At 39.6% G+C, this 27128-nt stretch overlaps 1 protein-coding gene across 2 annotated transcripts in view; it reads left to right on the top strand.

Moving 5' to 3' along the window:
- The first annotated feature begins 149 nt into the window (after positions 1-149).
- TXNDC11 (thioredoxin domain containing 11) overlaps positions 150-27128 on the top strand; it is a 35949-nt gene continuing 8970 nt past the window's right edge. Inside the window, exons 1-10 of one of the 2 annotated variants that reach the window (XM_035339627.1) lie at positions 150-419; positions 4629-4703; positions 4995-5211; positions 5918-6015; positions 8056-8185; positions 16152-16245; positions 18518-18630; positions 19927-20127; positions 23563-24352; positions 26725-26870. In XM_035339627.1, the coding sequence (XP_035195518.1) occupies positions 268-419; positions 4629-4703; positions 4995-5211; positions 5918-6015; positions 8056-8185; positions 16152-16245; positions 18518-18630; positions 19927-20127; positions 23563-24352; positions 26725-26870 (2016 nt within the window). In that variant the 5' untranslated portion in view covers positions 150-267. The remainder of the gene's footprint in view (positions 420-4628; positions 4704-4994; positions 5212-5917; positions 6016-8055; positions 8186-16151; positions 16246-18517; positions 18631-19926; positions 20128-23562; positions 24353-26724; positions 26871-27128) is intronic. The other variant, XM_035339628.1, reaches the window with a different exon arrangement.

The following is a 27128-nucleotide window of genomic DNA, read 5'->3' as shown; positions in this document are numbered from 1 at the left end:
ATGGGGGGGGGGGGGGAAACGGGGGGAACAGCTTCCAAGGGGGCGTGCCGTCCTGTCAGGAACGGAGGGACCTCTGGAGGAGGAGCTCTCTGAGGTGGAGAAGGAGGAGGAAAGGCGCAGCCTCCCGGGCGCATATGCGCCTGCTCGGGGCGGCGCGACGTGGCGGCGGCGGGTTCGCCGGCTGCCGGGCGGGCGGTGGGGAGCTCCCGGGGCCCGGTGTCCTGCAGGCCGGCCCGGCCCCGCCCCGCCGCGCCCCGCCCGGGGGCGATGTCGTTATGCGGCGGCCCGGGCCCCGGCCCTGCGGCTGCCTCCAGCCCGCGGCCCCGCGCCGCCCGCATGGCGCGGCGGCCCGAGCTGCTGTGCGGCGCTGCCATCGCGCTGGGCTGCGCCTTCCTCGTCGCCCTCAAAGTCACTTGCAGGTAATGGCGGGCGGGGGTTGGTGGCCCCGGCCTGGGGCTCTCCCCGCTCGGTGGTCGCGCGCTGGGCCTGCTGCCGGATGAGGCTTCTTCATGGCAACCAGCCTGGCCACATGGGCTCTGGCCCCTGCAGCACCGGGGGGGGCGTGGGGGGGGGTGATAGGGAACAGGAGGGCCCGATCCCCGGCTGCCGGGAGGTACCACAGCTTTGCCACGCGATTCTTGGCCCTAAATCAGGATCCGGGTGCTGTGGATGGGATTTTAGGGCACGGTGACTCCTGGCTGCGCGCTGTGCTGGGGTAAGGGCGCTGCTTTGGGGTCTGCGTTTGGGAGTGGGGAAGCTGGCACGGGGTCGGCCGCCTCCCTGCTGTGCAGACGCCGACGTGTGTTGGCTGAGGGGCCCTGCCCGCAGGTAATGTGGCCAGAACCCCCGAGGCCTGCACTCAGTGCTCCTCCCATGGGGCTGCCCGAACCGGGACGGACCTTAAGGCGTTGGTCAGTTTCGTGCCTCCAATGGCCGCTGATACACAGTCACCGGACGCTCAATCACCTCCCTGTTCAACTGTCCATTACTAAAACATACATCGTATGTCTTTATTTTTTTTTCCTGTGCTCGACACGTACCATGATGCTTCTTTTCTCTACCTATGTCCCTTTCTTCAAAAACTTTCACGTACCTTTCATTCCTAGCTGTATATGAAAGCTGACAAGTTGCTCACCACCCTATACTCTCCACAGAGACTATAATGCTTAATTTCTCAATGCACGTTAGTTCAGTTTGTAATCAAGTCTCAGCACCAAAGTACAGTTACATGTTGTAAGTGGCAGGAAACTTTACAACCCATAAATGAAGTATATGGAAGAGAAAATTCCCTTAGTACAAGGGAATCTGCTAGTGGGGACCAAGGTATTGCAGGTTTGTAGACGCTCGGGGAATGGCCAGCTGCAGCCTGAGCTAACGTGTAATTGTGGAAAGCCTGCAGCATAGAGCCTGAACTATTTCTGGCACCATGCAAATGTCTTTTGAAGCAGCCTGACGACTCAGAGGACTTGGCAGGCGAGGGGCCTGATCTGAAACACGCTTGCATGTGCGTTCTGATATCAGGTTGTTCTGCTGAAATGAGGCTTAGTTTGTATGTAAAAACTATGTGAATGTCCTGTGCTGTACATCAGAGGGAGGCGCTATCGAGCAAATCAGAGTAAGGAGCTGGTGGCTCTTCATTTGTTGTGTGGTGCTTTTTTTCACAGAATCATCTAGGTTGGAAGAGACCTCCAAAATCATCTAGACCAACCTCTGACCTAACACAAGTCCTCCACTGAACTATATTACGAAGCTCTAAATCTAAACATCTTTTAAAGACCTCCAGGGATGGTGACTCTACCACATCCCTGGGCAGCCTATTCCAATGCCTAACAACCTTTCCAGTAAAGAAGTTATTCCTAATATCTAACCTAAACCTCCCCTGACACAATTTTAGCCTGTTCCCCCTTGTCCTGTCACCAGGCACGTGGGAGAATAGACCAACCCCCACCTCGCTACAGCCTTCTTTAAGGTACCTGTAGAGTGCGATAAGGTCACGCCTGAGCCACCTCTTCTCCAGGCTGAACAATCCCAGCTCCCTCAGCCAGTCCTCCTAAAACTTGTTCTTCAGACCCCTCACCAGCTTCGTTGCCCTTCTCTGGACTCGCTCGAGCACCTCCATGTCCTGGTAGCAAGGGGCCCAAAACTGAACACAGTACTTGAGGTGTGGCCTCACCAGAGCCAAGTACAGGGGGGCAATCACTTCCCTGGCCCTGCTGGCCACACTGCTTCTTATGCAAGCTAGGATGCTGTTGGCCTTCTTGGCCACCTGAGCACACTGCTGGCTCATATTTAGCCGACTATCAACCAATACTCCCAGGTCCTTCTCTGCCAGGCAGCTTTCCAACCACTCATCTCCCACCTGTAGTGCTGCTTGGGGTTGTTGTGCCCCAGGTACAGGACCTGGCATTTGGCCTTGTTGAACTTCATACCGTTGGCCTCAGCCCATTGGTCCAGCCTATCCAGGTCATCCTGCAGAGCCTTCCTACCCTCGAGCAGATCGACACACGCACCTAATTTGGTGTTGTCTGCAGACTTACTGAGGGTGCACTCGATCCCTCATCCAGATCATCGATAAAGATATTAAAGAGAACTGGCCCCAGTACCGAGCCCTGGGGGACTCCACTAGTGACCAGCCTCCAACAGGATTTAACTCCATTCACCACGACTCTTTGGGCCCGGCTACCCAGCCAGTTTCTAACCCAATGAAGCGTACGCCAGTCCAAGCCAAGAGCAGCCAGTTTCTTGAGGAGAATGCTGTGGAAAACAATGTCAAAAGCCTTGCTGAAGTCAAGGTAGACCACATCCACAGCCTTTCCCTCATCCACCAAGTGCGTCACCTTGTCATAGAAGGAGATCAGGTTCATCAAGCAGGACCTGCCCTTCATAAACCCATGCTGACTGGGCCTGATCGCCTGCATGCCCTGCAAGTGCTGCATGATGACACTCAAGATCATCTGCTCCATGAGCTTCCCTGGCACTGAGGTCAGACTAACAGGCCTATAGTTTCCCAGGTCTACCTTCCAGCCCTTCCTGTAGATGGGCATCATGTTTGCTAGCCGCCAGTCGACTGGGACTTCCCCTGATAGGACTACTGATAAATTCATAATTACTAGAGGTTGTTTGGTTTTGTTTTGTTTTGTTTTGTTTTTTCCTATTTGAGGATAGACATGTAGTTCCTGACTCATTCATGCCACGGTATATCTTCTGTCGACTTATTTTACATATTTACTTTAGAGCCAATTTCCTATCTCATTTTTAAGGCTTATGCTATCATACCCTGTGTCCGTCTGTCTGCCCATTCACCATAACTCTTGAACCAATTGTCCACTTCCAGTTTAATCCAGTAGAGGAAGCAGAGGTTTTTAAGCAGTGTAATGAAAATGGACAACCTGAATATGTGTAAGAGGAGAAATTCTCATTTAATGTCTCCTAAGAAGCAGATGTCAGTGTGAGGTTAATGCTTATGGGTCGCGTTTGGCTTTCAGTGCCTACTCAGCACATGGCCGGTGAGTTGGGGTAGTGCTTCTGTATGGGGAAGAGGGGTTTGGCTAAAAGTGGGGTGCAGGAATGGGAGGGAAACAGGAAATGATTTGAGGGGACCTAAGAAACCAAGGGCTGGGGAAGAAGGGTTAGTGAGGGGGGAGACAAGAAGGACCAAAGATAGAAATCCATGGGACAAACGAGATTTTTGGCCATCTGTGTGAAAACAAATTGGTTTGTGAGTAGTGGAATTAATGAATGGTGAACATGAGGAACCAGTTTGCGTTTTAAAAACTCTGCATTTGATATTAAAACTGCCTCTTACATTTGAATTAAGAACTTCCATAACTTTTAGAAACTTTTAAGTGTTGAGCCTTAATTATGTGCTAAATAACATGGAAATGAGAGAGGAGCTGTTGGTTTTGTGGATCTGTTTTGTTAAAACACAGGTACCAACCAGGGCGAGTATAAGATTTGAAAATGTAGCAGTGTTACTAAGAGGTTGCTTAACGTATGAATTTAATAGTGTTCAGGGCTCAATAATTTATTGGTTACTAACATTCTCACCTGAAAAAAATAAAAAGAGGTAAAAATAAAAAGATTTTTATATTTAGCTTTTTGTTGTGATACAAGGCAAAGAAATGCATAATCTTTCTTAAAACTTCCTGTCAAGGAGAAACTACAGTACAATCATATACTTGTGTTTAAGGCAGTTTATACCACTAAACACTTCTGAACATGTTGGAAATGCTGAATTTTTGAATGGTTGATTCTAGATTTGATAGAAAGCAGTTTCCTGATCACTTGGTCTATGCTTTTAGTATTATTGGTCAAATTTGTTTCTCTTAAGAAACTTTGTCTATCAAAATCTTACATTGTATAGTCTTTAAACCACTTATTGGTAAGGTCTTTTTGCTGAAGAGGAAATGTGCCCTGAACAGAGTTTGTGGTCCCTGCTCTAATCACTGACATCAATGAAGTAAACTAATACACATTTATATAATGCTAAAAGTCATTAGTAAAACAAATATTTTTTTCATAATACAGTACGAAAGAAGCATAGAATACTTCAAAGCATAAGCATGGTAATAGTCTCTGTTCATACAAACATCACAAAACTTTATGACCAGTGTCTCTTCTCTTATCAGGGTGCTGTTACCTAAAGTACAAGTGTTAAAAGAGGATGAGGCCAGGGAAGAAATCCAAAGAAATCACTCTTCCTGGTAATCTTATGATCTGCAGCAACCAGCAATAAGAGTGTGAGCTAACACACCCATAAACTTAGTGCATGTTATGACAGCGTGACTTTCTGAAGCTTGTTAATAAGGGTAATCACTAGATTTTACAATATTTCTTGAAACTAACTCAGATAATTGAAGTTGTAGTCATTTTGCATCAATTCTTAAAGTTTTGTCATTGCATGACATTCACTAATGTGAATGAGGGCTTTGGGCACATTTTTTAAAACTCCTGTTGTACAGTCTCAATGAGTCCTCTTAAATTCCTTCCCACAGCCGAGCAAAAGATGTAACAATGCCAGCGAAGCTTCCCATGAATTTCTTCTCCACGAGGTCTCCAGTCATTGATCTTTTCCGGGGACAATTAGATTATGCAGATCACCTTCGTCAGGATTCAGAAATCACATTGTATTTCTTCTATGCGCCGTGGTGTGGGCAGTCTGTTGCAGCAAGAGAAGAAATAGAACGTGTGGCCAGCAGGTTGTCAGACCAGGTAACTAGAGAAGATGCAAATCTTAAACGTGACCTGATAGCCTATGTTTAGAGATTAAAGAGCTAATTTCTGTCAACCTATGGGGGACCAGTAAGACCTGAATCTTTGAGTAACTCAGCTAGTCATCTTTACATACAGAGTGTTAGAATAAATGGAGAAAACCTGTGTTATTTCTGCTCCTGGATGGGGAGCCCTGCAAGTTTCTTCTTAAAAGTGTTTCTGGATTTATTTGTGTGCCTTCAGACACAAACTACAGGGAGTTTGCCTCCAGGTCCACTATCACTGGAGACAACAGTTATCATAAAAAGCCTTGCAGCCCTTGCATTGATGTCTGTCAGTTGGTTACCTCTGAACACAGATACAGCTGTCCAAAACCTCCACTTGTTAAGCTCCTTCATGCAGAATAAGTTATCAATATGGGTTATGACAAAGTAAATTTGGAGGATTTAGGTTAGGAAGATTAAAAACTAGAAATAAAAGTGACCATAACAGATTGCTATTACAAAGAAGTGACCAACAGAAGCTGGAAAACAAAAGAAAAAAAAAAAAACAACTTGGATGATAGAATTAAGAGGAAGAGATATGGAATACTGCTTTGAAAAGTCATTTAAAAATAGCAGATGGAATGGATTGGAAAAAAACATGCTAGATAAAGAAAGTCACAGTAATTTACTTTGCTAGCTGTGAATTTTTATCTGCTTTGCAGGTGCTGTTTGTTGCCATTAATTGCTGGTGGAACCAGGGGAAATGTAGGAAGCAGAAGCATTTCTTTTATTTTCCTGTGATACACTTACACCACCGGAGGTAAGAGTTTCATATATACAGTCTGGCTTTTTTATTGGTACTTTGTAAAACCAGAGGTATTTTATAAAATGTTGCATTTTCAAGGTGCTGCATCTACAGTTATAATAAACAGCTAAAGAGGAGGAGTTTCTGGGTCAAGCTCATTATACATGCTACTTAGGTGTTGAGAAGGGCTGTAAATACCAGTTAAATGACATGCTGCTCAGTTCTTCTTCGTTCAGGAAAATTTGTAGTGCACACGCATCTCCTGGGTATTCTCTCTCCAAAAAATTCAGATTTATGTTTTTATTTTAGATTCATGCTTGCTCTGTAGGTGGATTATATTAACTGGTCCCAATGTTTAGCAGCAGCCAAATATTTAAGGGTTGTTGAAGGTAGTGGAATGTAGGTGCATGTTTAAATGGAACTGTATGCCAAAGGTGTTCTTCTAAATTTGAATTTCACACTCTTTTTTTTTTTTTTATTATTCTCTAAATGTTGAGATACCATCATATAGTATTCTGTATAATCTCACTTATTTTTCTAGTATTTGTATGCATTAGCCCTTTTTACGTGTGTGTGTGGAGCAGAAAACGCTTTTCTAATGCTAGGTACAATAGAGTTGGATGCTGTGTAGTTTCTCACATTTTTGCTTGTGCACCCGAGTATTGCACTGCAATTCTCTTCCGTTACTGAGGCTGATTTTGTTTGGTTTGGGGATTTATAAATTGAGGAGAAGTAATCCCTATCTTTGTCAGCTGGATTTTGAATGGTACTAACATAATATGAACTGTAAAACAAGCAAACAAAGAAACAAACAAACACTGCTAGCAACAGAGAAACAATTAGTTACATTTGTCCAGAATCTTATTTGGACATTCCTTGAGTCAAAATAACTTTATATTGAAATAACAACATGTTAGATGGGTAAATGTGGATCCTGTCAATAAATGATTGGTAATCCCTAAGCAGAGGTGCAACAAAATAAGAACTAAATTCATATTGATAGCCTCATAACCCCCTCCCCCCCCCCCCCCCAGAGGGCAATGCACCCCTCGTGTCTGAGGTGTTAAACCTCTGACATTGTGCATGGTGCACGTGATGTGTTGAAGAGTTGCATGTTGCTATTAAGGCAAAGATTCATAATAAAACAATGTAGGATATAGGTTAATCTAGCAGGCTCTAGAAGACCATTCCAAAACATTTACACATAGGTATCTCAGTGCAGGTTTGAGTTTTTTTGTGTGTATGTATATGAACTGTATTTTTTTTTTTTTAAAGGCATCACATTAAATTGCTCAATGGGAATGGACTAATTCCTCGAGCTTTTATGTTTGATTTCTTTTTAGTCTGTGATGCTTTGTCCAACCTAATGATAGCAAATCAGATGCAGGCTTTCAAGGTGATAGAGGAGCTCTGGAGGCCATAGCCCCAAGGCCCCCCTGTTTTCGGACCACCTGATGTAGTGTGGGCTGGTCATGGGTGGTGGGGGGAAGCTGTAGATGGTGGGGGGAAGCTGTAGACTCGCTCAGTCTGTCTGTCTGCTGACTGGATTTGTCCATGCCTTACTGAGGGATACTTGTAAATGTCTCTGTAAAGAGATCTTGCACCTTTTCAGGTTGATACTGTTTGAGCTAGTCTAAAGATGTAAAAATTAAAGTGAAAATAGTAGCATTTTTTCAGATCTGTATTTTTAAGTCACATGAACAAAAACAAGTACTTGAACAAAATAGGAAGATATCTATGATTACCTAAGTCATTCCTGGCTTTTACCAGCTTCTGCAACGGGACTCAGAAGTGGTCCTCATCCCTTTGTCCCCACCAATGCATCATGCCTACCCATAGTCACTGCAATTTCAGCTGCGGATTGTAAGCTGTACTTCAGTATCACTGTTGTGTAACACAGCTCCTCTATCAGTTAAAGAAGCCACTGATAATTGGGGGCAGTTCCCAAGAGGCTGGGCATCCTGTTTGTATAACTCCGCTCTCTGCCACCCTCAGCAGGGACTCTTTCTATTGTTAATTTAAGTCTTAATGCTTTATTATTTTTTTTGGTACTAGTTTTGGACCAATTGAATACAAAGGCCCTATGAGTGCTGTTTATATTGAAAAGTTTGTTCGCCGGGTGATGACACCACTACTCTACATCTCGTCTCGATCAAAATTACTAGATTTCCTCTCAAATTATGAGGTACTTGTCTCTCTTCTCTAGCTTTACTTGGTGGTTCAGAAATAATTTGACTTGTTTTACTATTAAATTTGATCTGCTCCAAAGTACTAGTTTCTTTCCAGAAGCTTGAAATCAGTGCCATGTAAATTTTGTTGAAATCATAAATACATGAAATGACAAATTCATAATGCTAGTTCCCTTTGTAGTGCTTACCATAATTTAGTGACGCTTTTAATTTGCAGTACTTTAGTACACAGAGGCGAGAATCATAATTGTTACCTCATGAGAAAAAAATAAATAAACACGGGAACAAGAAAAATGGGAGAAATCTTTTCCCCAAAAATCTTGCAGTCTGTTGGAAAAACATCTGAGAAATATGTAATAATTGTTTTATTTTTTAAAGGAGTATTAAACCTTTCTAGTAAGATAAGTCTGTAAAGTAAAAACAAATATGAAATCAGTTAAAATAATGGCTTCTAACCTCTTTGTGTGCTCTTACTTTGTTATCTCAATCCACTGGTGCCGTGTATTTAATTAATTTTCATTTTTTTGTGTTCAGAGGTGTCACAATGGGTAACAGTACTAGTGGGTTAAAAACTTCCAAGTGGACAAAATGCATGTAGACTAGAGCCATTGGTAATCCCTTTGTAACTGTTCATTCCTGTAGTGCACAGTGGGAAATACTGTAATGTTACTAAACTCCCAGCTACTGGGGCAGAATGGAAGACCTACATGACCAAGTGATACTGTAGTAGTGGCCAGCACACGAGGGGCTCTCCAGTGTTTTGGAACAAAGCCAAGTTCCTCTTTGAGTTAATGCCTGATCTACCACAGGATGGAGTATAATGTGTGCTGTTAGGTGAGAGCTGCTGTGGCAAAAGGGCGTACATGCTTGCAGTTACCATGGGTAGGTGCTGTGCTCTTTATTGTTTGGTCCATCCAGCTAGAGCTACTCATGGGTTTCGTTTGCCAGTGTTTCAGGAGGGACTTGGAGTCAGGAGCAGTGAGTTCTGTCTCTGCATCTGCTGCCGATACTTTCTGTGATTGCAGGCAGTTCTGTTGTCCTTCCTGTGCTTCAGTTTGCTAGTCTAAAACTTTGTTACTGGTTTTCTACCTCCTTTGAAAACAGCCGTGCTTGGGTTTTGGGAACTGGGGCTGTGTTCTCTGAATTATTCTTGGTAGTCTGCAAAGGGCAGCTAATAAGCATAGTGCTGGTAAGCTGAAATTTGCTTTATATTTATAGTAGGATGTGCGCTTCCACTGGAAAAGACTAAATTAGAAGAAATCTATGGTGGGATTTTTTTTTTTTTTTTAAATATTGCTTAACAATTGAACGTCTGTTTGTATCTACAGGCTATGTTAAAACTTCCTCGCTTCCTGTGCTTTAATTCTGTGACTCCAAGTTCCCAGTCTCTACGTTCAGTATTCTATTTGTTCTTTTTGCTTGAAAGGACTGAGAGTTTTCTGAGCTGTTGTGATGCCCTGCATTCATTTAACGCTGAGGTTATTCCCTAGATGGTGGCACTAGGTACCCAGTGTCTTGCCTCTCTAAAGTTAAACCAAAGAGGGGGAAGGGGATACTGCATGGGGTGCCTGCCGTGTTTGTAAGATCCGTTCAGAAAACAACTATGGTGGTTTTACCATGCTAGGCAGCTGAACTCCACCACAACTGCTCTCTCACTCCCCCTCCTTAGAAAAGGAGGGGAAGAAGTAAAGGAAAGAACAACTCACAGGATGAGATAAGGATAATTTAATTAAAGGGAGAAAAATTATTAAGGAAATATTATTAATTAAACCATTTAACTAAAGGGGAAAAGGGAGGGGGAAGGGAAAAACAAACAAACAAAAAAACAAGTAAAGGCTATGTGGAAGTGCAGACGAAATAAATTACTCTACTTCCCACAAATGAGTGATTCTTGACCACGTCCTTGAAGCCTCAAGGGGTTCAAGGGGCCCTTGAGGGCCTCAACGAAAGTAGCCGGTGTTCAGGAGGACAGACCTTTTTGCAACGAGAGCCCACCCCTCTCCTCTTCTTCCTTTTCCCACCTTTTATTGCTGAGTGTGACATCATATGGTATGGAATATCCCTTTGGTTGATTTAGGTCAGCTGCCCTGGTGATGTTTCTTTCTCACTTTTTTGCCCAACCCCTAGGAGGGTCAGAGAGAGTCCTGATGCTGTGCCAGCACTGCTCAGCAGCAGACACAACACTGGTGTGATACCAGTGCTGCTCTAGCTACAAGTGCAGAGCACAGCACTGTATGGGCTGCTAGCTACAAGTGCAGAGCACAGCACTGTATGGGCTGCTGCAGGGAAAGTTAACATCCCAGCCAGACCCAGTACAACAAGACATGCTAGTGCAAGTCCACTGAGCGCAGTAAGAAGAGCGAGTGCTTAATGAGCAGCAGCTGGGATACAAAGAAGACCAAGAAATAGAGAATTGTGCAGGAACATGGATAGAGAAAGGAACCTAGGCACAAAGGAAAAATATATTTTAAAACAGAAATAGACATTTTGTTTCATTATTTTAAACACTTAGAAATCTGAATATTTTCTAACGGTTTCCAAGCAAGTTGAAGAACTTCATACCTTTTGTAGGAGAAGATACAACCCAGGAGGTAATTCCTGTGTTTAAAAAGTGAGAAAGTCAGAGAAATCTGACTAGAATACAGGAAATGCATGCATGACATGAACTAATTGCTATTTTGAGAGCCTATTTGCTTGGCTACTGTCTTGCTTTCAGTTTGATATTTTATATATAAAAAGGGTTAGTTTTCAGCAAAAGGGAAAAGACAGAAGACTGTAAGGAGTAGATCTTTGGGACATTCTGATCAGTCTCTGCTGCTTGATCTCTTCTTTGTTATTTCTTCATTGAAAAGCTAATTAATTTGGAGTTCACAATAGTTTCTGAAAGATTTGTCATTAGTATCTAATCTTCAATCGTGTGTTCTGCTAGAAAATAGGTTCTGCAGACTTAGGTTAGGGATATTTACTTTTCACTTGAAAACTTCTGTCAACCATAGAACGGGTTGGATTGGAAGGGACCTTAAAACCCACCCAGTTCCCTCCCCTGCCATTGGCAGGGACACCTCCCACTATATCAGGCTGCCCAGGGCCCCATCCAGCCTGGCCTTGAACACCTCCAGGGATGGGGCACCCACAGCTTCTCTGGGCAGCCTGGGTCAGGGCCTCACCACCCTCCAAGTGAAGAATTTCTTCCTACCATCTAATTTAACTCTCCTCTCTCTTAGTTTAGAACCATTTCTCCTTGTCCTGTCAGTATCTGACCGAGCAGTAAGTTGCTCTTCCTCTTTTTTCGTAAGCCCCCTTTAGGTATTGAAAAGCTGCAATGAGATACCCCTGGAGTCTTCTCTTCAGGCTGAACAGCCCTAGCTCCATCAGCCTCTCTTTGCAGGAGAGGTGCTCCAGCCCCTTGATCATCTTTGTGGCCCTCCTCTGAACCTGCTGTAACAGCCCCACATCTTGCTTGTGCTGGGGGCCCCAAACCTGGTTGCAGGACTCCAGGTGGGACCTCACCAGGGCAGAGCAGAGGGGGACAGTCCCCTCCCTTGACCTGCCAGCCAGTCCTCTGTTGATGCAGCCCAGGATGCAGTTGCCCTTCTGGGCTGCAAGCACGCACTGCTGGCTCATGTCAAGCTTTTCATCCACCAGAACCCCCCAAGTCCTTCTCTGCAGGGCTGCTCTTGGTGAGTTCGTCTCCCAGTCTGTACTCATGTCCAGGATTGCCCCAGCCCTGGTGCAAAAAGGATGCTTTTGAAGCTGATCCCGATTGCACTGAGCCAGTGCCTGTTCTTGGCTGTTTCATTCTACTTCTGCCATATCTGCTTTTTAAGACCTACTGGTGGTAAGGTCTCCTATATTTTCTGTCCAAGGGTAGCACTATGTAGAATTTGGAGTACACAAATAAGTTGGTAAGTTATTAGTAGGTGAGTGATTCATACGCAGAGTGTCATGTTGAGCAGGAGGTCTGCTCAGCATGTGTTTCCATGCTAATGTGTTGCTGTGCTTATCTTGTTTCCAAGGGCATTTTATTATTGACTGTCAATTTACTGATAGCTGGGACTTCAAGCCTGGGATTGTCCTTTTCCATTTAATCTGTAAAACTTTTTATGCTTTAATCATGTGCTCAAATTCCAGTAGTCAGTTTTTGACAGAAAAAGGGTCTAGCAAGGCAAATCAGCTCTACCCACACTCAATCAGGTGTTGAAATCCATTAAGCATGTTAACATGCTTGAACTAGAAAGGCCTGTGAAGGTATCAAATTAAACATTTACATCACTTTTTGTAAGTTAAAGCATATCAAGAGATACTGTAATCTAGCAGTTTGTTTTGTATTCAATTTTTAATTAGCATGCTTTTATTTCTAAGAAACGTTGATGAACACAATCCAGCTCAAAATAAAGAGCAAATGGTGTCGTTTTTATGGTGTGTCCGTTCCCCAAGCGATGAACATGTTGATGACACAAGAGGGCGCTCAAACACTATGAAAAATGTTGACTTGAAAGTTGAATTTCTGCATTTTCTGATGTTGATTAGGTTTTTTATTGTTTGTGGGATGATACTAGTGCACAATAAAAATTGGATAAAAATTAGAAATTGTTTTTTGAGAGCAAAGGAAAAACATCCCATTTGGAAAGTGCTTACAATTGTGGAATGTATGGGAAGGTTTAAGTTACATCAGGAAAAAGATTTGCGGTTCCTACCATCATTGCAGGTGTCTGTTAGAACACATACTCAGACTCCTTGTGTTTTATTAGCTGCAGAGATGTGGTGTCTTCATTTGAATCTAAGCTGGCATGTCTAATTCCTCTTCTGAGTAACTCAGCTACTAGAAATGGCCTCTTCCTTCTGAGGCACAGAGGAAGATACCTTGCTGCTTTTGCAGTTGGACAGAAAGCTTCACTGAACTGTGAGAATTAAACGTGAGCATGTCGCTTTCTGGCATAGGGAGAGAGAGGGAAAGAGGCTGTCTCTCTGGGAGGTAGCTGGTGTGTCTTAGCTTGGTGTCAGCTTGCTTCTGTGCTCCACGTGCGTAGAAATGCTTCCTGAGCGTTAACCACCATGTCGGGTCTGACCCAGACGTGGATTTGACTTTGCTCTTGTGTGTGGTGCTGATGTTAAATGATGAGGTGACCTTTTGCTTTCTGTCCTGGCTATATAATATTACTAACATCTTTAGGAAATTAACAAGCTTTTACCAAGTTCATTCATCTCATAGCAGTCAATACAACTGTTTCTTTGCATTTCTACAGTATAGAATTTGTAATATGAGTTCTTCTGTCCCTCCAAATATGACATTTTTCCTTGCCTTTTCCTGTGTCCTTTCCTGTGTTCACAGATAAGCTGAGGCAGGAGTTGCATGTCAGCACAAGTCTGAAATAGGCATGATCCAACCAGAGACCCATCAAGAAATAGGCTGCACTACAATTAATAATTCTATATTTTCATATATGAGCTTCATTTAGGAGATGATATTAATGAGTTTTCGATTTTGAAACATCGACACTATCCCACTGTCCTTGGACAGTCATTAAAAGGCCATTAATTAAACAGATTAGGCACATAGCATCAGTTACCTACATAAGACATATTCTCCCCCTATAGTTTCTTCTTGTTGAAGAAACATTTTATAAAATGACTCGTGGCAGCACATTCTTGAGGCAGTGCTTACAAATCTAAAGCCTCTGTGGATAACAGGGCTAGCATTCAGAATCAGAGCCTCACCATTTAAAATAATTTTATGTTTCTAGATCTGCCCCTTACACATTTTGTCAATTTTGACTTCTCTTTCATTCACTGGGTGGTGCCATAGGTTTGCTTCTTAGAGTAATGGTATTGAAAAATGGTCCTAGGAAATGGGAAGCTGTGAATCGTTAATAGCTATCTGCCCCCTTATTTTTGTTTATCTGAAGGCTTTAAAAGTTTTTATGAGATTTTTTTACTTAATTTGATATTAGGAAAGATTTTTTTAAAAAACTAATTACAATGAATGCTGTTATATTGCTGGTTTTTTCTACTTTTATTTATATTTTTATTTTCTTCTTCACAACTGTTATTGGGTAAATTTGCATAATTGTTCTACCTCATTTTTATTGTTGATAATTTTCTTGGGGTACCTCACAAGGAGTCTTTATGAGCAAGGGTCTTGTGTTTAACATTTACTTTCTGACAGGACAATTCCTGCCTGAAAGAACAGGTCAGTAGTTGGAATGGTAGATGTTTTTATTGGTGAAATAACCTAAGATAATACTACAAACAGCAGTAATAGGCAAAACCTATGTCCATGTTTTAAAACTAATTTTTTATGTGTAAAAGTTAAATAATTAAAGCATTCTATGAAATACCAAATAAAATACATAGGTGGGAAGGCTTTTGCCACATAAATGGGTGATCAGTGAGTCTAGAATTGTTTGTTCCATCGTGATACCTGTGCTCTTGCTCTGTGCATGAAATGCTTTCTCTGTATGCACTGGTGAAACTGGGAAACAAATACCACAGAATAAAAAAATCCCATCACTTACTCTGTCCTGAAAGTCTATTAGATCAATTTGAGTGGTGAGTTTAAAAAAAAAAAAAAAAAAAAGAGAGAGAGAGAGAGAGATTAACAGTAAGTGTTAAATTTTGCAGAATATAATATATTAAAACCAAAACTTAATTGAAATTCTGGAGCAGGAGTCTATTCTTCTGTCTGTTCCATGTCAGCTTCTCCCAGATTCTGTTCCTGAATTTAATTGGATGCCATTCAGGCTTGGTACCTGACAAAGACATGAGGCCTATTTAGAGCTGAGAATTTTGAATTCTCTGGCAATTTGAAGACCTGTTATTTATGGATATGTAGGTGGAATATGGGTCTCTTTGTTTTTGTGCAGCTGTTCTCTGTATCTCATGAACAACATAATGAAAAAATTTACTATGACTGTGTTGTGGTTTAACCCGGCTGGCAGCTGAACACCACACAGCCGTTCGCTCACCCTCCCCCCTCCCTGTCTGGGATGGGGGAGAGAAACAGGAAAGTGAAGCCTGTGAGTTGAGATAAAGACAGTTTATTAAGATAGAAAATAATAATAATAATATGTACAAACAAGTGATGCACAATGCAATTGCTCACCACCTGCTGACCGATGCCCAGCCCAATCCTGAGCAGCTGCCCGCCCCCCCACCCCGGCTAGCCACCCCTATATATTGTTCAGCATGATGTCAGATGGTATGGAATACCCCTTTGGCCAGTTGGGGTCAGCTGTGTTGGGTCTGTCCCCTCCCAGCTCTTGCTGCACCCCCAGCCTGCCTGCTGGCAGGACAGAGCGAGAAGCTGAAAAGTCCTTGGCTTAGTGTAAGCATTGCTCTGCAGCATGTTATCAGCACTCTTCTCATCCTAATCCAAAACATAGCACCCTACCAGCTACTAGGAGGAAAAATAACTCTGTTCTAACTGAAACCAAGATAGACTGATAACTTAATGATGGGACGTTAAGTTGGCTCAGCAGTTCAAATATTCACTCAAAAAAAAAAGTGTAAATTCATATGTACTTGCTGATTACATGCAACATAGTAAATAAATTAAATGTTAAGTTCTTGATAGTTTGAAAAATCATATTTCATATTTACATTCTGAGAAAAGTCTTTATGATGATTATGGTTCTTATGACTCTCAAATTAATTTCAAAGCAAATATTGTTTTTAGAGAACTTTAATAGCTAACATGGCAAATATGCCTCTTGAAACTCATTCCTCTATAGTCATAAAGCCCCTCTCTCATGATACGTAGCGTTTGAACGACAACTTTAGAACTGATTTCCAAACAAGCTTTTGATGTTAAAATTTTCTTACAGCATAAAATGACTGTTCTTCAGTAAATGCTGTTTTGTTGTATTTTTGTAATGTTATGTTTTACTGTAGGTAACTAATTGCAATTTCCCTTATATGTGTACTTGAAAACAGATTGGCTAATTCTAATTTTTATTCTTTCAGCCTGGAGTTATAGGATATTTTGAGTTCAATGCTTCGCCTCAGCCTCCTGGTTATTTAACCTTCTTTACATCAGCTTTACATTCATTAAAGAAAGGTAAAAGCTTCATCTTCAAATTTTTGAAGGCATCTGTGAACAATTTATGCATATGGATGTCAGTAGTTCTTTTCAATATTTTATAACTTGAAATTTAGTCCCTTTTGAGTGTTTCTTAATGTTGATCTAATTATGAAACTATCTTTTATTACTATGCAAAGATGGCTTACATTAAAGTTGTATTGTATATTTTGTGATCAGCCATCATGGAATTAAAGTATATGACAGTCTGCTATTCATGGATATGTTAAGATACACTTTTTTCAAAAAAGTAAAGGTGTAGCTGTAACAGATGCATCAATATAATCAGACTAGCACTTAACTGAGTTCAAGAGTATCTTGTGCAACAACTGAAATGGCAAGTTCAGAGGGGTGAATGCATATGTACAGAAAATAAGTGCACTTAATACAATAAGTGTAGTTTTCATAACTCTTAGAGGTTTTATTTTGGGCTATCATAAGTGTTTCTTAAACCATCAGCATTGTGCACTAAATCTTCTATACAAAGGTGTAAGGTGCTCCTAAAAACTATGCGAGCTTGACTAAAAGGCTGTGAGGAACAGGCTTATTATACCCATTTAGCTAATTAATAACCCGATATAGATCACTCAGCTCTGTTATTCTGAATACATTTATTTGAAATAAAATTATAGAGAATCAATTTCCCACTGCAGCAGTGGTTTTAAAAGCCACTATGCACAATGGACTGGCAATTCATAATGGAGGGAGTAATGCATTCCATGTATGTCAGTATGCTTAGCCAGCCTTTACGTATTTTCATCTGATGAACTTGTGGGTTTTGATGCATCAGAGACTGCAGTGGACCATTTCTTTTGTAAAATCTGGGTAGTTGGTAACAGGCAGCAGCACTTCTATTTTTTTCTGTCATCTATTACTAATCACCAGCACCATGCTGTTAGTAATATCTCTGTACAGTAAGTATGCAAACACATTTGTTCTGCTGATGGTAAATTCCAGGCATAGATTTTATATGCTTTAAATTAGTAGCTATTATTATTCCATGACACTGGAGAGCTGAATGCATTTCTGGGTTACTTTGCTCTTGTAAGTGCTATTTTTCAACTCAGGTTAGTGAGAATTTGTTGTCTGTGTCAGAAGAATATCTTCATGACGCACTACTCTCAGAGAGGAATCTGTTCTGAGGTTTTCTGTAAATTACCAAGCCACATTCCATTAAATCAAAATACTACTTAAAAATAAACAGTTTAATGTACAGTGGTGCTCTTCAGTCAGGTCATAATGTGGTATTGTAACGTGCACTATTCTTAATGTGCTTTTCCTTTTTAGAAGCCCAGCCCCATTTTTAAACTTCACTGAATGTACTTGCAGACCCTGATTGCTTACAGATTTTTGAAAATGAATGGTCTTGAATGAGTCAGTAGTGACACAGCTGTACATTGTTCATCAAAACTATTTAAAATAAGCAGAAAGCTGTTAGTTTCTCTTCTAATGGGGATTTCACAGAAATTCAAACTTCCTTAAGAAGTTTATGATGCTTTTTATCTTAATGTTATCTTAAGAACATTAATTTTACGGTAGCAATTCTTTTGTCATAAATTCGGGATGCAGCTTTCTTAAGTTAAGATTAGCACGTTTTAAGGATATTTCTGTCAGCAAATGAAGTAAATTGATACCATTCTTCTGACTTTTAGTTTACCGCTGACTTGGTATATGATATAAAGCCTAATCTCCTATAATTCATTTTGTAATTTCCCCATTTTTGTGTTGGGATAGCTCTTTACAATATAAATGTGAAAAGCGTTCTGCCCTGCCTGCACTTTTGTAAATCTAGAAATATTAAAATAGGTATTTAAATTATGCATATTTACTGCAAATAATATACATCATATGTATCAGTTAATATTCTTACGTTTTGTTTATATGTATATCTCATCTTGGGATTTTGAGGTGCTGTAACATAGCAAGAGGCATCTGTGATACTAGGCTTTGTATTTAATAAGCAAATCAAGGAATTGGACAGTGCAGTTTAACGTTCTCTGTAGCTTGAGTGCAGAAGAGAAATATGTTTGTTCTCATTGCCTGCTCTTGCGTTTCTTCTGCCTCACTTCATACTGGCAGTTGCTATTCAGTAAGATTTTCTGTGCCTTTACACAGCATCCTTCTGTGTTTTGCTTTGAAGGGAGATGGTGTTGTTGCATTTTAAAAATAAGGTCTGTATTCTTCTAAGACTTTCAGGAGAGAAGTTCAGGGTGTATAATTGTATTTAAAAACTGAAAATTTGCCCTTTAAGATTACCTTGGAACAATACGCTTTGGAGTGATCACAGATAAACATGTTGCAGAGGAGATCTCACTGGTGCATTCAGGCAGCGTGTATTTGCACAGACATGTCAACACATCTCTTGTGAGTATTACATTTATGTTGTAGTAACTCTGAGACAACACCTAGAGATCGAAACTCTTGTTGCACTACAATCATAATGTCACATGCACAAATGTAAAATAAATGGGTGTTCCACAAAGTGGAAAGGCGTGGAATAAAATGATTTTCTTAGCTAAATGTAGTATCTGTATTTATCTGAGAAATATTTCAAAAACACAGGCTTTTAATTTATTAAGGTGTGTATACTTCATTAACAAAGTTTAAATTCACAAGGTATTTGGCATTCTGTAATAAGTTGACTTATGTTTCCAGAGACCCTTGGGAACATTATAATAACATGGGAAAGTCAAGTTGATCCTCTCTGTCAAAACAAAACCTAAGAAGCCCAAACACCTTAGAAGTGACTATATGGAGACTTTTTCCTAAAGTTTCTACATTTTCAGTGGGTAGGAGTTAGAAAGCTACTTGAATTAGGATATGAGCAAAGAGATTTTGTAGGAGAGATACAAGGTATAGTAAAAACTTGCATTTAGATCGAAAAGTATGACATAACACTGATGTGAAATACTACTTAAGTGAATTGAAAACTTATTGCAACTTTAAACTCACGTGTCTCATGTTCTTTGAGGACTAAGACTGAAAATAATTTCAGAATTGCTATTTGGCATAGAAACCTTGTCTATTCACGCTGCTAGCATGAGTGGAAACTATGTGAAGACAAGTATTGTAATATGTATTTTATTCAATTGAGATTATGGAAAGCACATTTTTTTCTAAAGTTATTGCTAAATGCATAAAAATACTGTTGTCTTTGCAAATGATTTAAGATATGCTTGTCTTAATTCATGAAAATGACCCTAGAAGATGTAATCCAATTTCCTTATGCATTTTCCACCACATTCAGTAATAAAAAATGATGTATCCATTTTTAATGCAGTCTTGATGTTGGGGTCTTTGCTGTAGATCAAGATATGTGGTGATAGTGACTTAGAGATTGAGCTCTTTCTCTTTATAAAGAGAATTTATACTAATGAGTAAAGTAAAGATTATGAAGTTGCAGTGAAAGAAGGAGCTTGTCTGGTAGAAGTCTCATTGCCTAAAAGATTGTGTGTCTATCTGATGAGAAATTGGAAAGATTACCCCAAGGGAAAGGATGTATGAAATGCTGAAGCATGCTGAATAGTGTCATTAAATTGAAAGAGTGTTTTAGGCAATACAGTAACAAAGCATGCTATATTTGAGAGCTGCATTCATTAGTAAACAATATGTTTTAGTAAGTGAAAACAAATTATTTTAATTATTTTTTCCCTTTTCAAGATCTATCCAAATGATGACATGAACTATACAGCTGAGAATATCTGCAAGTGGGCTCTAGAAAATCGAGAGATGCTCATAAGCTGGCTGAGACCTCATGGTGGAAAAAGTCTTCTTCTAAACAATGAGCTAAAGAAAGGACCAGCACTGCTCATATTTATACCTTACAATCCCTTAGCAGAAATTCATCCTCTTTTAGATGAAGTAAGTGAAATAACTTCAGTTTTTAACTTCAAAAAATGCTAGAACTTGAGAATGCTTGGCAGGATTCAGACAAATTGCTTTGCTACTGTACAATACCCAGAGTGGGTGCAGTGCTGTTGGGGTAAACTGTGCTCAGACTTGTTGACAACAACTATTTTTACGTTGTGTGTTGTGGTACAGATTGGATATGACATATCTTGAATTATTTTAAATTTTCTATTCAGGTCTTCTTGGACTTTAATATAAAAAGATACAGAGCTGAACTGTTACAGAGAGAAAAATCAATGATTTGAGGCATACGTGTTTCATAACTGTATACGTTTGATGTTTCTGAGAAATGGAAATTGCCTTCTGTGAAAACAGAGGATGTTAGTTAGGAACATGAGCATAAATCCTGAATTAGCTCTTGGTATAATGAGGGGTTGAAAATCTGTATACTTTTTCTCTATATTAAACTTCCTTTCATATTTATATCCTTTGTTAATCTGTTCTGTTAAGGATGATAGGCCTGTTTTTTGCTCTGTCAAGTAACAGTAGTAGGATCACTTATGCAGCGTAGTGCCAGTTCAAGGTTCAAAGCTGATTGTAATAGTAATAAAATTATATTTGGACATCTGGTACTAGAAATCACTTTACTTTTAATTAGAGATGTTTTCTGGAATTGGTAGAGAATACTTCCCATTCAGATTTCTCTCCTTTGTGTGGCTCAAATTAACTCAGATTCTTTCATCTTTTTTTTTTTTTTTGGTTTTGCTTTTCTGTTCATGTAGTAGCAATTGGTCAAATTGTTGCTCCACAGTAGGTCCCATAGACTCTTGCCTAACTGCTTCTAAAGGAGAGGTGAGCTAGGTATCTGCTGCCTGTCAGTTCTTCCTCATGGCATGCATTTAGACAGAGAGCTTTTCTGTTGTCCAAATGGACTAACTCTTGAGATCGCTACTTGCCAGCATTTTAAAAAGGCACATGAAGCAGAGCAATAAGCATTAGTAGAACAAGCTGCCTGTGACATTCCTGTTACAGTTATTTCAGTGTCCAAAAATTCTCTTTTTGGGTGACAGGTAAAGGATTTATTTCACTGCTCCAAGTATTCAATTTTCTTCAAAAACACATTTTCTTAATCCATTTTATGATGAATCCTGCATGTTAGTTTGTACCCCACACAGTATGCCTTTGTCTCCTGTCAACAGTTGTTTAGAACAAGGACTTAACTTTTTTCCTTCTGAGCGAGTGCTGTGAGAGACGGGCAGATCTTTGGTCTTCTGGTGCAGCTGACTTAATTCAAATAAAGACCGAGAATGTTTTTGAGTGTTGCAGAACTTGTGTTTTGTCCACCCCATTCTATTTCTCCTCATTTTCTTTCTTCCCTAAAGCTGATTACATAGGGAAATGCAGTCCTTTAGTGAAACCAGACACTATTATTTGAAATCTAGCCCAACTGAGAAAATAGTCAGAGCTAATATGATTATTATATCCTGTGTGTGTTCCTTAGTTTCCTTCCAGTTTTCTTTCTCTGCCGTTATTCCCATTTTTGAACTGTGCAGGACAGGAGTTTGTGTAGCTGTGTAGCCATGCAGTTATGGAAACTAACTTGCCTGATTTTTTTTTTTCCCCTTGGGTTATTTTTCAGCTGGAACCCTTTGTCCCATTTAATATGTCACACAGCTGCACATCACATTGGTGATCACATAGCAGTAAGAAACAAGCATTTGTGGAAGATGAAAAGTGGGGAAAAGGTTTGGAGTCAATGCTGACTAGTGTACAGAGCACCTCTGTTCTGGAATGCGTGGTTTCCACAAGGAGACCTTATTAATATTGCAGTGTCTGAAGCAATGAAGAAACAAAAGAAAATCACTTGTGGTACAACATCTAGTCAAAGTAGAAATAGACAATAAAACCTAGTCAACTACATACAGTATGAGGAAATCTTTGAGGAAAGACTGGAAAAGAACTGCAATTATTCTTATACTAATCTGTCTTATTTTGGCAGACTTAATTCAGTGATGCTTGTCACAGCATAAGCATTGTAACAGTGACATTTATTTAGATTAAATCAGTGATAATAGATTAAATAAGATGTTCTGTATCAGATTTTGCCCTATTAAAAAGAGTATCTACTTAATATCAACAAGTGGAAGGAGATAAAGATTATTCTGGTTGATGTTGTATTGCTTCACCTCAGTAGAGAGATATTATTGAACTTTTTTTTTTTTTTAATTTATCTGTAGGAAGAGATGTTTATTGTAACTGTCAGGAGTGAATTTCATCAAGCTTTGAAACCACTTGACTGTAAGGCGGTTTCACAGAACAAGGCTGTCAAGTTGCATGTTGAACACTCTCAGAGCATTTTTTTTTCTGGTAATTGCTCACTTAAATGGGAATTCCTATTACAAATCAGTTTTTCAAATCCCTGCTCAAGTTTCTCTGTATAGGTAGTCAAAATCTCCAGGCTAGATTTTAGTATGAGGGGTCAAGTTTATGCTTTCAGGACAACAATACCTAACAGTGAGCTCCTAAAGACTAGCAGAAACTATTGCTGAAGTCTACATCTTAATACTGATGATCCTGCTACAGAGCAGCCCTTCTGGAGGTAATCAACACGTGTTTGATAAATAGGTTTCCTATCAAAATGTTCTTGTGTGCACAGTGCGTGCATGTTCAGTATTTGGATTATATTTAATATGATAGATGAGGGTGAGAGAAAACTTGCTCATTTTTCCCTTCTTGTATGTTCTGTTATTTATCTTCTAGAGAGGAAAATTCTTTCTTTGGTCTGTATGAGTGCCTTTTTACTGCCCGTTCCCCCTTGGTTATAAAAAATAAAATGATGCAGCACAGGAACACTTGCACTGAGTGGCAGGCTTCACCCCACCAATAAGTTGCATGTCACTGTGTGCAAAGCACACGTGGAGAGTTACAACTGTATGTTGTGGCTGGGTCAAAGCAACATTGCTTCAACTCTGGCAGTGATAGTTACCGAAGTTGTGCGCTGCCTGTACCAGGAAGAATCTTTATCTTCTTTTCACATGGGATTGCTTTAAAATAAATAAATTTCTCCTCATAGTGGAAAAAAAGGGAAATTCAGGAACCTGTACCAATTAATGCTTCGAGTGGTGGGATTTAACCTTAGTGTTACAGAACTGTGATAAATATGATGTAAAGACACCTTGAGATCAATGTCATGGACTGAAAATATTTTAAATTGGATTTTTGTAGTTCTGTACATTTAATTCTTACATACTGAACACCTAACTTTGATATCAAGTCAAAGCCTCTTGTAGTTCTTTTGTAAGAAGGCCTGAGAAGAGTATAATCAATTTTGTTTCTGAAATTCTATTAAAAAAACGCGTAATACATTGTTAAACCTGTAACAGATAACAGCATTTGAGTGAACTATGTGCAGTTAATCTTGCTTTTTGTTTTTCCCTCCCCCTGTAGATTACCAAAGTGGCCTTGGAATACCACAACTGTAACAAAAGCCAAGAGGCTGAACCAGATCCCCAGCATGTGGGGGACAGTGATTCATCAGTTTTTGATTCCTCTGTTGCAGATGCACATACAAAATTGGCAGAAACGTTCTCCATAACCACGTACCCGTGCTGTAACACAGTGGTGCTTCCACAGTGGCATTCGATCTCGAGAACTCACAATGTCTGTGAGCTCTGCATTAACCAGACCCTTGGTGTCAAACCAAATACAGTCAATGTGCCACACTGTAACTTCTTTGAGATAGAAGCAGCTTTGGACTCTTTCTACCTCCAGGAGCATACCTTTTTTCAAGTTATGTCAAATACCATAGAATGCAGCAATTTCTTAAGTTTCTACAGTCCCTTTAACTATTACACTGCATGTTGCAGGACAGTAAATAGGCATTTTTTAAGTTTCATTAGTTCTGAGAAGACCATCTTTCAGACCCCTAAAGTAGTGTTTTCTTCCCATGGGAAGAAAGATAAAGATGACATCCAGAATTCTATTCCTCACATTGAGGATAGGAGTTGTTTTATTCCTGACCTTCATATTAGTGGCACTAACATTACTGGTCTGAGCTGCAGGACCAACAAAACCTTGAATCTCTATCTGCTGGATTCAAATCTTTTTTGGATATATGCAGAGAGACTAGGAGCATCGAGATCTACTCATCTTAAGGAATTTGCTGCCATTGTTGACTTGAAAGAAGAAGTGCACTATGTCCTGGATCAAAATCAGTCGCTTATTGGATCTACCCTGGGTATGGTATCTATTATACAAACACTTGAAATAAGAAAAACAAGTTTGCAACTAAGCTCATGAGTTGGAGACTTAATGCTATTCTGAAAACAACTGCTTATGAAGTGAGACTATAGTCAACGTTGTTAACCTTTACTTACTGTATTCTAATCTATTTAGTAGTTGACTGAGCAGTAGTATGTATTTCTAGATGGTATAAGGACCAAATTTCACTTACCAAAAGTAACCTGCTTAAAGTGAAGTGAACACTGAAATGTGTGACTCTTGACTGCCTGATACATTGAAGGAATTGGTAAAATCTAAACTAATTCGCTAGTGGAAAAAAAAATCACAGTACATCTTAACACATTTGATATTAGAGAAGACACATATATTGGTGTTTGTTCAACTGCTCTGTGTACTAAAATCTTCCAGAATTTCATGAGATACTGCCCACTTACCTGCAGAGACTAGCCCTTCCTCTTGTCCTCAGACTTAGAAATTATTTTAAATGTATGTTGAAAAGCATGTGTGTTGTCAGATACAGCTCTCAATTGCTTTTGTTTAAATCTGTCGATGCTTTATTTCCTGGCTGAACTGGGGAGGAGGGGGAAAAAAAAGGCAGATGTATTCAGGAAAAAAAGACCGTGTTCACAGTTCTGATTTTATTCCCAAATTACTTGAGTAAGATGCAAGGTGCCTAACCATGTACATTTACCTGCCATGATGATGTGCAAAACTGAGTCAACTTTAAAAAAAATGCAGGGCTTTTTAATGTTAGAAGTGCAAGTAAACATGGAAATAAATTCAGGTGAACATAGTATTAAAATAAACTGTTCAAGAGAGTTTATCAGTATAATTCTTATAGCATTAAATTACATTTGCATTTTGCCAATACATACGTAAGTTCAAACAAAAGTATGCACAACATAATCAGAACATGGCCATTTGTTCTTAAGGTTCCCACCCAGCACTATATCCTTTTTCCATCCCCCCTGCCCCAAAAAACATTATGGAGAAAAAAAAAGTTGGGGACCATAACTGGATGCTTAGGAGAAATTAAGATTTGGGTGAGGAGATAATAAATTTGCTTCCCCTTTGTGTTTCCAGTACTTTTTCTCAAACTATTTTCCGTTCACAGGATTTCCTGAGCATGACAAGGGTTGCTCTGCTGAGCAGCACTCAGTAGATCTCTCTTCTGAGTTATTTGAACATCCAGAAACTTTTTTCTCCCAAATATTTTGTCAAGGATTCATGTGGTTTCTTTATTTTTTTTATTTTACTGTATTTCAGTAAGCATCAGTTTACACAAAAAAATTATGTTTACACAAATACAGATTTCAGGTTTTATAAATAGTTTCTAAAAATTCAGGAGTCTTCATGTCTTTTAATTAGTCCTGTCCAGTTATTATTTAATCATGCATATACATTCAAAATCCAGTGATCTAGAAGTATAAAAGCTGTATTTTAGTCTGGGGTGAGAGTTTCATTAATGCTGAATAGTATATACCAAGAGCAATAGATTTATATTTCAGAGATAAATATGATGATCTGGTGTTTTGTACGTATGTACAAAGGTGCTGTTTTTACTTTGAGTTTTTGGACTGGGAATACCAGCACAAGACATTTCTATTTGATAAAATAATTATTTTTAGTGTATTTGATTCATCTTTTGCTTGATTATTGAATATTCTTATTTTATAGTGCATAGGGTAATACTTACCTAAATGGAAAATGTTAATATAGGTGATATCTTGCAGAGATTTAGAGAACATGATCTAGGCTCCAAGTGGTAGGTAGTTTTGGAGCTTGTTTGTAAATTTTTAGCACAGACCAACTACTGTTGAATATCTTGATACTAAAGAGGAAGTTGAATGAAGACAGCCACTGGTGAGCAGAAGGTGGCCAGTCATACTGGCATGGGAATAGCACAGTCTTTGGTCTAAAGCAAAAGAATTATAGGGAAAGTAATTAAAAATGGTAAATGGTAAAGTGTGGAATTAAATAGAACCTTTAATATGAGGACCAAATACTTTTATGCAGTATAGATAACATGAAAGATAGCGAGAGGATACTGTTTATGACTGACCAGGTGTATAGTTAGATTAGAAGGCAAAGATTATTATTATTATTATAGTACATTGAACAGGAGTAGAAGTGAGATTAAAGTTAAAGATTAAAGAAGCTGCATTGCAAATGAAAAGACTGAAATTAGCAAACGAAAAAAGTGAAGTTTTATACTGTTTTCACATCAGAGGTGGTTACTTGAGTTCATATTAAACTCAAATAGTGACTTGAAACCAAGTTTAAATTGGAATTCAGAATTTGAGAGAAAATACAAAGGTAAAAACTGCCAAAATTGTGAAATAACTTTATGTATCAATTTCATTTCAGAGAACTTCATAAAAAACTTCAGTGTTCTCTATAGCCCCTTGAAAAGGCATCTTGTTGATGACGCTTCAGTCCGTTTTCATGTACAGCATGTAATCACTGAAGTGACTACCAGCACCTTTCATGATACTGTGCTTTCAAGTGAAAAGGTACGCTTCATTGCTGAAAGAATTCCTTGCAAATCATTGCTCACGATTTTGAGGAAGGGGACTCATTATTTTTTCTTTCTCTTTTTTATAACTGTGCTTTGTCCTTGACTCAATTCCCCCACTCCCATTTCCTTTATTCGGGTTTGAGATAACACTAAAGAACATCCTGATTTCTGGGTTTCGTACCTGAAAGGAAATCACAGAATTGTAGGGGTTGGAAGGGACCTCGAAAGATCATCAGGTCCAACCCCCCTGCCA

The sequence above is a fragment of the Oxyura jamaicensis genome, chromosome 14, assembly GCF_011077185.1.
Source record: "Oxyura jamaicensis isolate SHBP4307 breed ruddy duck chromosome 14, BPBGC_Ojam_1.0, whole genome shotgun sequence".
NCBI classification, from domain to species: domain Eukaryota; kingdom Metazoa; phylum Chordata; class Aves; order Anseriformes; family Anatidae; genus Oxyura; species Oxyura jamaicensis.
Note: the sequence above shows the minus strand (reverse complement) of the source record. Positions and strands in the feature narration are given on the sequence as shown.